Source organism: Myotis lucifugus, unplaced genomic scaffold (assembly GCF_000147115.1).
Source record: "Myotis lucifugus unplaced genomic scaffold, Myoluc2.0 scaffold_29, whole genome shotgun sequence".
Classification (NCBI taxonomy): Eukaryota; Metazoa; Chordata; class Mammalia; order Chiroptera; family Vespertilionidae; genus Myotis; species Myotis lucifugus.
The window spans coordinates 4,171,468-4,183,536 of record NW_005871077.1 but is presented as its reverse complement, the minus strand read 5'-3'; the positions used below and the strand labels follow the sequence as shown (position 1 = coordinate 4,183,536).

Genomic DNA, 12,069 nt, shown 5'->3' with positions numbered 1-12,069 from the left:
CTGATCGACCAACCCTTAGAACTGTTACAACTCTTACTGTTATAAAATATTTACCTTATTCTTTGAGGTGGAGTACTCTTTTATTTAATCAGATCATTGTAATGTAAAAGAAAAAACCTTTATTAGATACTGAAATTATAGCCAAATATTGCAATAATCAAATTTAAATATTCAATAGGAAATGGCTTTTTGGAGTTGGGGGAGAGAAAGAAAAACAATTTTTAAACAAACTTTGAATAGCTATTTTACATACATGTTTCCTGCCTTATTTTTAATAGGGTCTTACTGGACAGAGCTCACTCAGACTATGATAGTATGTTTCGCCATCTGGATTTGGAAATGCTTTCCTCACCACAACATTCTCCAGTCAATCAGTCTGCCATTACCTCAGAAACAAATACCTCGGACAAATCTTTCTCTAAAGACCTCAGTCAGATACTAGTCAATATCAAGTCATGTAGATGGCGGCATTTTAGGCCTCGGACACCATTCCTACATGACAGTGACAATGATGAACTCTCCTGTAGAAAATTATATAGAAGTTTAACTCGAACAGGAACAGCACAACCTGGGACCCAGACATGCAGTACCTCTACGCAAAGTAAAAGTAGCAGTGGTTCAGCACACTTTGGTATGTTTATTTGTTATAATGTCATTTCTATGGAAATGTCAGGCTTATCAATTTTTTGAATATGTGGCTTATTATATTAATGACTAAAAGTCCTTTTCTCAAAGTAGTTAAGAAAAAGAAAGACCTAGGTTTAAGTATTTATTTGAATCCTGTTTGTACAAATGATTTCATTTAAACAAAACCACATACAAAGGGGTGGTTTATTACTACAGGGTGGGACAAAAGTAGGTTTACAGTTGTTCATATGGAAAATAATATAATAAATAATAATACATAAATAAACTCAAGTGTTTTGCATACCCACAACTGTACAACTATTTTTCCCCCATCCTGTATTTAATGTATAAAATTTGTTTTCCTGGGAACCACAAGATTGAGCAATTATATTTTCAAAATAATATGAAAAAAAATGGACCATAAATTATTGCTCATTTCTTTAGTCTTTCACTTAGACTGCTTAAAAGTAGACCAGCAAATTAAATTGATAGACATGCAAAGTTTTATCTGTCACAGTAATTCAGAGTAATTTGTAAGAGAAAAAGTAATTTTTCACAGAACAATATTTAAAAGATTATTTTAATAATTTCAGAAACATTTTTAGATATTTACTGTAGCATTATGGCTACTTTGTGAAATGTGTCTAAAATAAATGCTGTCTACTTAAAATATTTCTAAAAGTTTAGCTTTCTATTTGAAAGCAATAAATGTGTTTTTTGAGGCATGTAGATTATAGAAATCCACTGTTAACCTATTGTACGCCATAAGCGTCTGTAGACGCAAGCAGGGGGACCTGCCACACACGCCAGGCGCGTCTATAAAAAAAATGTTTTCCCTAAATGGCAGCCCTGACCAACTTTAAAATCATTTTTCATGAGAATTTTCAGCTGAAAATATTCAAGAACACCAGAATTGTGAGTAATATATTTATTTTTATAATATTCATTGCAAATTGATTTTTTAAATTAAATTCAAAATATCGTGGCGTGTGGGGATGGTTTCCGTTTTGGATGCGTGGTAGTTAATTGGTTAATATTATATAATTATATTACTCCGGATTTTTGTGAAGATAACTTAAATACAGTTTTAGAAAGGACTATAAAGATATTTATTCTGTTCCCCTAATTATGTGGTAAGGCTACAGTAAAACCTTCTAATAAATATGAAAATGTGTTTATTCTTAAAGACCTCCAGAAAAGATTTCATAAATAATTTGCTTTGTAGTTGGAAAAAAAGTAGTTCTATGAAGTGGAAGTCTTTTCAGCTCATAAGAAAAATAATCTTTTCAGAAATTAACTAGAAGATAATCAAAATTTTCTGAGGTTTAACAGATTATCTATAATCCCATTCATTTCAGTCTATATTATGAAGAGTCAGTTTCTGCTTTTATAGTCTTAAACAGAATGGAGGACTTGTTTATACTGTGGGTGTAGAGATTCTAAATGTATAAACTTGTAATATGTTTCCCCTGATAAAGATTTTTAAGCTATGTAAAATTCTTTGACAGTTCTCATTGAAAATTGGCATATTCCATCAATCCCCATCTTTTCCACCTCTTAGAATAGAGAAGTTGAATTGTGTAACCATCCTTAGGTTCTTGTAGTGATCTTTTTAATGTAAATTGTTTTGCTATACAACTTAAGTAAGCATTGGTACTGTAAAACTTACTTGATTTGTGTTGGCCAAAGAATATTAAAAGGTGAACATTGAGCAGAAGTATTACCAAAAGTTTAGGTGAAAAAAATCTTCAGTAAATTCTAATTTTTTTAAATTATTTCTTTACTTTATATATGTGATATGCCTTTTTTAAAATGGGTTTATCCGTTTTTTTCTGTTGCACATAATTATTTTTAGTTTTCCCTTCAATTTTACTAGAGCTTCCTTATGCTTGGAGAATAGATGCCTACAGATTGCTGTAGAGTATCACTTTTTTCTTTCATATATGTGAATATTCCAGAAACCTAAAGCTTTTCTCTTTATGCTCTGTAAAGTGCATTACAGTGGAGTTCCATCAAACATACTTTTAAGTGAATTCAACTATAGGCCCCTGGAGAAGAAAAAAAAAAAAATTAGCAGTTCAAATGTTATACAGGATTCTGAATATAATTCTACTAAAAGAATGTATTTGCTGAAGTGGCCACTATGGGAATGGGAGAAGTGAATCTTTATTTTCTCCTGATAGCATCAGTGCCTGCATTGATGCTTCATTCATGGGTTAATTATCTCACTTAAAGCAGTGTAATTGTAGTTTTAAAGTTTTGTGGGAGGGGTTTTATATAACATGGCCCACAGATGCTACTTCATCTGATACTCAACCACAGAAACTCGAATCTAGTCTGATGTCAGAAGAATAACTGGCTGTGTTGGGCTTATTGAAAGAAATGGGTCTGTATCACATGATGCACTCTCGAGGATTTTGTATGAGTTAACTTTTACTTTACCAGCTTTCAAACTTACCATTATATGAGATATGAGTCAGTTGATACACTTAGCCTGCTGTTCAACCCAAATTGGTGGATTTTGATTTAGACGTTTTTTATTATTCTGTCATTGTTTTAAATGTTAACTAATGTGTGCTGTGGTGTAGTGATGCCCTCTGGACTGATTTTCCCTTTTCTAAATAATCATCTATAAGGGCTTAATTATTCTCGTTTTCAAATAGGAAATTCTAAAAGAGGATATCAGGAGCCCATTATTTTTAGTAAAGGGAATGAGGTTTAGCACACTAACTTTTGTAGTCTCTCTTTTAGTTACTCAGAATCTTTTTTGCTTCCCAATCTTGACCTTCTTGCATAGTTGTGTGGCCAAATGGGTAATCTGGTTAGTCAGATGCTACAGTGCTTTGTCCTTTGGATACTATACAGCAGAATGACATAATGTTGAGGGACTTAGGAAGGCTTACTATATGTGTATTTATAATTTTCAAGACTAGATTTTAGCACTTACAGATAAATTGCATTTTTAATAATCTTAATATGTGGTTTGAACGGTTTGCAAATTTTTTTTTAACTGATAAAAGCACCTTTGAAATGTAGTCTTTGTTCAGTGACTACGTATTATTTGTATGTATTTGAGTTTGGGAGATACCACATGTCAGTTAACACCTTTTATCATAACTAGAAAGGACTCTATATAATTCAAAAAGACTAAAAACAGAAAAGTGATTTTTAAACCACCATTATATGTTCAGGATTTGAATTCCTAGCTCCCAGTGAAATTTCATCAGCAAACTAAATCAGTTTTCTAAGCTCACATTTCTGCACTAAAGACTTTATTTTCATAAGTGAAAAGGAAATTTGTAGCTAGAATATTATATTCTAAGTCTCAATATCTATAGTTTACTTAATGCAATTTACTTGAGTTTGTAACATAAAATTTTAATTTTACTATAGAAAAGGAACTCTAGATTTGAGCACTGAATATTTTCTTGTTGGATTTTGTAAATCTACAAGACTTTAATCTTTATCTAAATGTGTTTCAAAATTCAGAATTGCATCCTCAACAATCTCAACTAGAACCCCTAGTAAAATACATTAACAGATGATCTACAGTTTTACAGATACACACAAGAGTAGTCATACTAAGCAGAATGTCTGACCATAAATAATTTCATGTTCAAGTCATTTGTAGCCAAATGAATTCAGGTTCAGTCATGTTTTGCCATTAAATGTGTTACCAAACTTCTGTTTTCAAATTGGATTTCTCTGTGGCTGATAAATGTTATAAACCTCAATCTAAACTTTATCAATTCAAGCTTACTGATTAGATGTTCATACTTTAATACTGTTTGGAGTCATTTCATTTTATATTTATTTCTTCAAAGTTAACTTTTTTCTTATATTAAACTTCTTGCCTGTATGCTGCTCAAAGAACGTGTAATTGAGGGGTATCTTTTAAAATAGGTGTTTGGGTTTGTTAAGGATTTTTGTTGTTGTTGTTATTGTTGGTTTTTAACAAAATACACATTTTGGTAATCTAGACTCCATTTTCTAAAACTGAATTTTTAAATTGTTTATTTTTTCCTAAGTACCTGTCACCCTCCCCACCTGCACTTAGATCATTTTAGTTGATCTGCTCCAGCTAGAGGAATGTGACCTAAAGGGCAGAACCCTGAGCTACCAGTTATTTCCTTGTATAAGAATTGGACTCGTAAAATCTTAGATTATTTCATCTAAATTCCTACCCCCAGACAGTTTCTGACCTCTGCCTCTAGTGATGGCAAATTCAACAGCTTACTTAATCAGGTTATTGTACACTTGGGTGTCTTGCTTAGAAGTTTGTCCATATATTGGACAAAAGCTACCTCCTTAAATTTAAATATTCTGGTTCCTGTTTTGCCTTTGGAAGCACATGAATATGTTTTCTTGATCTCCAACATCAAAGTGTCCTTCAAATATTTGAAGTCCTTTTGTGCCCCTTTATAATTCTCAGCTTTTAATTGTGTCCCTCACATCACTCTTCTTCACTGCCTGCCCTAGACTCCTGTTTATTAGGTGCTGAATATACAAGATTTTTTAAATACTTGATTCACACTATCAGTACATAAAATTTGATTCTCTCATATAAATAATACTAAATCTAAAACAAACTTGCCTATATCTTTCCATATTGAAAATCTCATTGGTTTGGGGGTGGGTTTTTCCCCGTCATCTAGTAAATATCTTTGTGACCTCGAATGAAAGTCTCTTCATCTCTATTAGGAGGTTGTAGGAGTAAATCACTATAAGGATCCCTCCTAATTTAAAAATTTTTGGTTCTGTGAAATGATTTTGATGCTGTCTACAAAACCATCTTGTCCATCTTTGTGTGAATTGCAAACTTTACCACACCATAATATTTGGAGGTTAGACATACAACCTAAAAACTTTCTACCTTGATAGAGATTTAGGGAAATATGGTCATTTTTATTTATTTCCGCTTAGCATTTGCTTGCACTTTGAATTATAATGACATCCAGGTGTTCTTGGTTTTCTGTATAAATAATAATGTAAAACCCAGTTCAGATTGTACTTGGCCCAGTTTACTACCTTACCAAGCTTTCCTTTCATTTACACAGCCTTTTGGATTGGAATTTTATGTCTCAGAAGAAATTTAAAATCTTAGCATTTCATGCCTAAAAAGGACTACAATCATCACCTATTTAATCTCTTCTATATTTTAGATGAACATACTGAGTCCCAAAAGGTTAAGTAACCTGCCTAGGTATACTCTACTAGTTATGATAGACCTGAGAACTAAAATAACAATCAAGATGTCTTGGCCCCCAGACTCATGGTTTTTACTACCATTGCTTCCAGCTCATACATTATCTGTACAGTTCATCAAGATCATTTATCAAAAATATCCAGAGAAAATTTTAGAACTAAACTCTAAAATATAGAGATATCTAAGAAATGGGCTAACAGTGATCTAAAATGTCAGGTGCATTGTTATTTCTAAATCTGTTCTCAGGAGGAAGTTAACAGTTGTTAAAAACTGAAAGTCACGAAACCCTCAGAGACCAAGCATTAAAATGTTGATTTAAATAGGGCAAAAATATTTGGAACCTTTATTCAAATCAACTTCCAATTATTGCTAAATTTTTTATTAAACCACACACAAACATATATGTCTGTCTACTATACTGAACACTTGACATTAATAAAGATGAGAAAAAAATAGAGATTGAACTAAGGAAAAAACACATACACAAATACTAGCAAAGATCAACAACAGAAAATTTCCATTTATATAAATGGAGTTTTGTATATATAGGTTTTTAGTGAATGCTAAAGTATTGATTTTCTAGGTCTGTACTGACCTGACCTTCCAGAATGGTTCCTTTTTTAAAAAACTTACTGAGCATTCCCTACTAAGGAAATTCAAGACTTATGCAATTCCTCAAATTTAGGAAATTAAAGTGTAAATCTCAAGAACATATTAGCAAAACTAATAATATTATATTAATTATAAACCAGAATAAATTTTTGTAGATTTTCTTCAAGTTCTGATTCAACACATTTCTGTTATATGGAAATGGTGGTGCTGACAGAAAGTTACTTTTTTATGTCAATATTCAGGGATTATCCTATTAGTAATAAAAATCTTCCCTGTAGGAATCAGATCTGAGGATTTCAAACACAGAAAAACTCATCAAAGAACAGATATCAATTAAATAGATTTATAACACAGAATTTAAAAATCAAAAGAAATTATTTTTTTGTTCTTGTTGCCCAAAAACTTAGTTCAACTCAAGTTTAAGAGCTGGTGTAGATACTAACTTCTTTCATGATTTTCTGATCCATTCAAAATATGGTAGAATTTCTACCTAAACATGTTGTAGTTGTACAAGGTGGACGCTGTATACTGGTAGATAAAGATTCTTCATGAGTTATGTGAAAACTACAAAACTTGATGAAGTGATAATCTAGATAAATCATCAAAACAACAACAAATTAGGTGGCAGTATTTTGAAAACATTCAACTTGAGATTGAGGAAATTTGCATGATTTATTATAGATTCCCTGATACCCAGGGATGCATGATAACCCTTTTTTTGTTTTGTTTTGAAATAATTCTTACCTAAACATTGCAGGCTTCTTAAAGAAGCCTTTAAGGTCAGATGTTGTGATTGTATGTGCTTTTTTTTTTTCCTTTTTTAATTGGCGAAATCAAAAAAAGATAAAAGGTTTCCTTTTTAAAAACTGAACACACTTTTTGGGGGGTAATAAATGAACATTTTTTTGTTTGTTTTTTTTAGAACTGAGCTCTCCATAGACAAACATAAGTAGCATAACACAGTGTCTTTCCTCAGACATCATTCTGTACAGTAAATCAACATAAACAACTCCGTTCTTATTGACTGGATTTTTTCCAGGTGGGTTATTTGAGTGGGGAAAATTAATTAACATATGGAGCCTCTTTTTTTCCAGTGTTAAACTTAAAGAATGGGTTCTTTAAAATAAAAAAGAAAGGTAATAAACCAACAACAACCTTATGTTTTATATAGAGGAAATATTTGTAATAACTAAAATTAGAAAATATGTAGAACAGTTATGTTAGGGATTGCTATCTGAATGCATTGGGACAGTAATATGAGTAAATTAGAAACCTAATGGTAATTATCAGATTTCTTCTCAAGCTCAGTGCAAAGTTGAATTTCAGATATGTGGATTTTTTAAAAAGCTGGTATTTCCATTTTACTCGAGTGTGGCAGCTTACAGTAATAATGGTTCTGCAACTTGGGAAGTGAGCAGTTCTCTTTCCTATGTTTAACTCAGGAAGTTTAATTTTGTTTTTCTTTAGATTCAACCCACTCTTGTGAAATGTGGTTGTAAGCTTAAATTTTCATTTGAAAGTGATCTTTAGCAGGACCATGAGCTTTTATCAAATGCTTTAATTTTGCACAGACTTTTTTTGATGCTGAAATTTTACTATTGTCAAAAGTGTATGGTATTGTGCATTTTTATAAAGTGTTTCCTCATTTTATGTTCAGCATTTACAGCCGAACAATACCAGCAACATCAACAGCAACTGGCACTAATGCAGAAACAGCAGCTTGCACAAATTCAGCAACAGCAAGCAAATAGTAATTCCTCCACCAACACTTCACAGGTGAGGGATTTGTCTGTCTTATGATTATCCCTCATTGTTTCCCACCAGAGTTCATCTCTAATTACCAACTGTTGTCATAGAACCTTGCATCTAACCAGCAGAAAAGTGGCTTTCACCTGAATCTACATCATAGCCATTCTATACAGGGTTTAGAAAGAACATTACAGGTGAGTATAGAAGCTGTTGTCTCTGCTCCCTATTTTAAAAAGTAAAACTAAAAAGCATAGTTATATGAGATGGAGACCCTGTCTTTAAGTCTGACCTGTAGTCTGATATACGTCTTTAATATATAATCCCATTGACACCTAACTCATTATCTTGTTATTTTAATTATTATTACAATTTATTAAAAATTATTATACTTCTTTTAGAAGAAATCACTTTTAAACCTAAAGCCATTTGAACACATTTAAGGCTTAAAGGCTGAGATTTAAGTCTCTATGCATCTTGGAAGAAAAATTCATGTAAGAAATTCAAGGACCTCTTAATTTCTAGGCTAAGTTCTGATATGATATTTTGTTACTTCCATTCTAAAGGGATAGTTATCTTACTATCCCAAAGGTGTGTCTATGTGTGTATATATGGTATGTTAGGTGAAAGAAGTTTACCTACATTTATTCATTGTATGTACTTGCAGATCACTGAAATGGTTTACTAGCTTATTTCTTGTGCAATACTTTGTGTTGGAGGTTTATTTCCACGTTATAGGAGGATGGTTTTGGTAATTGACATGTCCATGTTATATATTGTCACATATAAAGATCAAAATTCATAATCCTTGAGTTATAAAATTACTAGAACATTCTTCAAATTTGACTGTCAAGGGAGAGAAAGATATTTGAGTGGTTTTCCACTTTTGTTTATATTCATACTGATTTTGCTATACCGGTGTAGCTTTAATATTAATTTGTAACTAAGTGATGCTGATTAGATTTGTTTTTTATTTTCTTTTTAGGGTTTTGTTTCCAAGACTTTGGATTCTGCTAGTGCTCAATTTGCTGCTTCTGCTTTGGTGACATCAGAACAACTGATGGGATTCAAGATGAAGGATGATGTGGTGCTTGGGATTGGGGTGAATGGCGTCCTTCCAGCCTCAGGTAAGGATAATGACATTTAAATGGTTTTGATAAGATTTGTAACACATACCTATAATAAACAGCCAAATTGCACATTGTTTAGATGCTTCTTTCTTTTTCTCTAGGAGTATACAAGGGCTTACACCTCAGTAGTACTACACCAACAGCACCAGTACATATAAGTTCGTCAGCAGCAGGTTCAACTTTGTTACAGCCTTCAAACATTACACAGACTTCAAGTTCCCACAGTGCACTGAGTCATCCAGTAACTGCTGCCAATTCTGCAACAACTCAGGTTCTGATTGGGAACAACATTCGATTAACTGTACCTTCATCAGTTGCCACTGTAAACTCTATTGCCCCCTTAAATGCACGACACATACCTAGGACTTTAAGTGCTGTTCCATCGTCTGCCTTAAAGCTGGCTGCCGCAGCAAACTGTCAAGTTTCCAAGGTCCCATCTTCATCCTCTGTAGATTCAGCCCCAAGGTGAGTAATTATTTTAAGACTAAAGGATCTAACTTAAATTCTTAGGCATTGCTCTCTACTTATTTGTGGCTTTTGCTCTTTTCTTTATATACTTTAAAAATATGTAGATGGGAATTCCTTATTTATTCTAGAACTAAACAGATAAATGTAATTCAGTATTGTTGAAAATTTGTGCCAAATGGTACAGTGAATATTGCATTTGGGATTTGGGCATCATTTTCTTAGTATGATAACGGCTTATCATGTTCTCACTCTTCTACCTCTGGATGGATGGGGTCCTCTTTTGAATGCTTCTTTGTCTATGATTTCTCCCACAGTATTTTGTGTAGACAGAACTGATAGAACTCACATGGCTAGAGTGCTAAGCTGCTCTTAATAATGTAAATAAAGCTTACAGTATTCATGCCAGGTCAACTTTTAATGAAACCATCATTTTCTATGCTAACTTGTCTTCTTGGGTTTTCAATAGACAGTTTAGAATGTTTGCTCAAGCTCTATTCTGCTTTAAATATTAATGGTAAAGTCCTGCCTTGTACAACGTACTGTGGAAAAACAAAAAGACAAGAAGTTTTCAGTTTAGGTGGAAGACAAGCATAAAAGTGTGAAAAGTTAAATAGTGTTGATTGTAAATAAGATGAAAATCATTCTAGAGGTATCACAAAGCATTATATGCTTATTGAATTAAATGTATAGATTATGGCTATAATTTCAATATTAGGAGACATCTTTTCACACCAGGAGTGTTCTGGGAATGTTCAACAAAATAAGATTAGATTTGATCTTGGTTAGTCAGAGAAAAGGAAGACAAGAGAGTTGGGGAAATATAAATGTGTTGATAGGTTAACAAGTAAACTAGTTTGTGGTTTGGGGAAGGTTAGTAGTTGAAGTTGGAGTGGTAGGAAAAGTCCAGACTGATTATAGACTTTCTCAGCTGGCAGTGGCCTAGAAGGAGGATCAGGATTTGTAGCAACAAACTGTAGTCTTGAGTTTCCAAATCTATCCATCCCTGTCTGCGTCTGAATTTAATAGTCCTTGTCTGCTCGATACTAATCTATTATTAGTATTCTGGGTCTAGTTACAGTTAATCAATTTAATTCTTAAATATGTAATACATGGTTTTCATCAGTATAGAATTGTATAGCCATGGAATATTCAAAGTATATGGAAACCATATTTTTTTAAATCCTCGCCCGAGATATGTTTTTATTGATTTGAGAGAGAGAGGAAAAGGAGAAATATCAATCAGTTGCCTCCCATACATGCCCAACCAGGGATCAAACCTGAAGCCTGGGTGTGTGCCCTGACCAGGAATCAAATCCACAACCTTTTGTTGCACTGGACAACACTTCAGCCAACTAAGCCACCCAGCCAGAGGTGGAAAACTTTTTATAAAACTTATTTTAGTCCCTTTGTTTTAAAGATGAGGAAACGAGATACAGAGACTTCTCTAGGCTCACTCAGCAGTCTAGGTGCTAGAACAACTACGGCCCTGCTCTTCCCATGCCTCATTTAGTAGCTATCCTGCTCTACTCCATATGTAAAATCTTATGTAAAGTCCTAACATGAATGAACCTCAGCCACATATATATGTTCCTTATTTTAAAATTACAAAAGGTCGCCAAAACCGGTTTGGCTCAGTGGATAGAGCGTCGGCCTGCGGACTGAGGGGTCCCGGGTTCGATTCCGGTCGAGGGCATGTACCTGGGTTGCGGGCACATCCCCAATGGGAGATGTGCGGGAGGCAGCTGATCGATGTTTCTAACTCTCTATCTCTCTCCCTTCCTCTCTGTAAAAAATCAATAAAATATATTTAAAAAAATAAAATAAAATAAAATTACAAAAGGTTTAGTAAAGGTGGAAATTGAAACAAAAAACTGAAACTTGGCAATTCTTTGTGTTTTTAAATCTAGGTTGGCTACTACAATTCTGTTGGTAATATCATGGAATTTATAAGCTTGACTTCTGGTTGTGTATTTCTGATGATAAGCTTTAAAGGTTCCTATTCCTCTACTTGGCTATCTTTCCCAGGAGTCAAATTTCTTTCTATTATTAAAAATATTTGAACTTTTTATTGGGAAATAGTTTTGGTTTGTTCAATTTATATTTGCTAAATTTGTTGCAGAAAAGTAATTTATTGAACTTTATTTCAACAGGGAAAATCATGAATCAGAAAAGCCAGCGCTAAACAGCATAGCAGACAATACAGTAGCGATGGAGGTGACGTAGCTTTCTCACGGACGTGGGACTGCAACCTGGGGACTTGATTAGGTCTATGCATCAGTA

The 12,069-nt window shown here is 33.2% G+C and overlaps 1 protein-coding gene across 8 annotated transcripts in view; it reads left to right on the top strand.

The window, feature by feature from the left end:
* Nucleotides 1-12,069, top strand: part of EPC1 (enhancer of polycomb homolog 1) — an 80,090-nt gene extending 68,021 nt beyond the window's left edge. For 6 of the 8 annotated variants that reach the window (XM_023752220.1, XM_023752218.1, XM_006086675.3 and 3 more), the window contains 5 exons: nucleotides 279-631; nucleotides 8,103-8,221; nucleotides 9,177-9,318; nucleotides 9,423-9,786; nucleotides 11,940-12,069. In XM_023752220.1, the coding sequence (XP_023607988.1) occupies nucleotides 279-631; nucleotides 8,103-8,221; nucleotides 9,177-9,318; nucleotides 9,423-9,786; nucleotides 11,940-12,012 (1,051 nt within the window). In that variant the 3' untranslated portion in view covers nucleotides 12,013-12,069. Of the gene's footprint in view, nucleotides 1-278; nucleotides 632-8,102; nucleotides 8,222-8,301; nucleotides 8,389-9,176; nucleotides 9,319-9,422; nucleotides 9,787-11,939 lie in introns of all 8 variants that reach the window. The other 2 variants (XM_006086674.2, XM_023752224.1) reach the window with 2 other exon arrangements.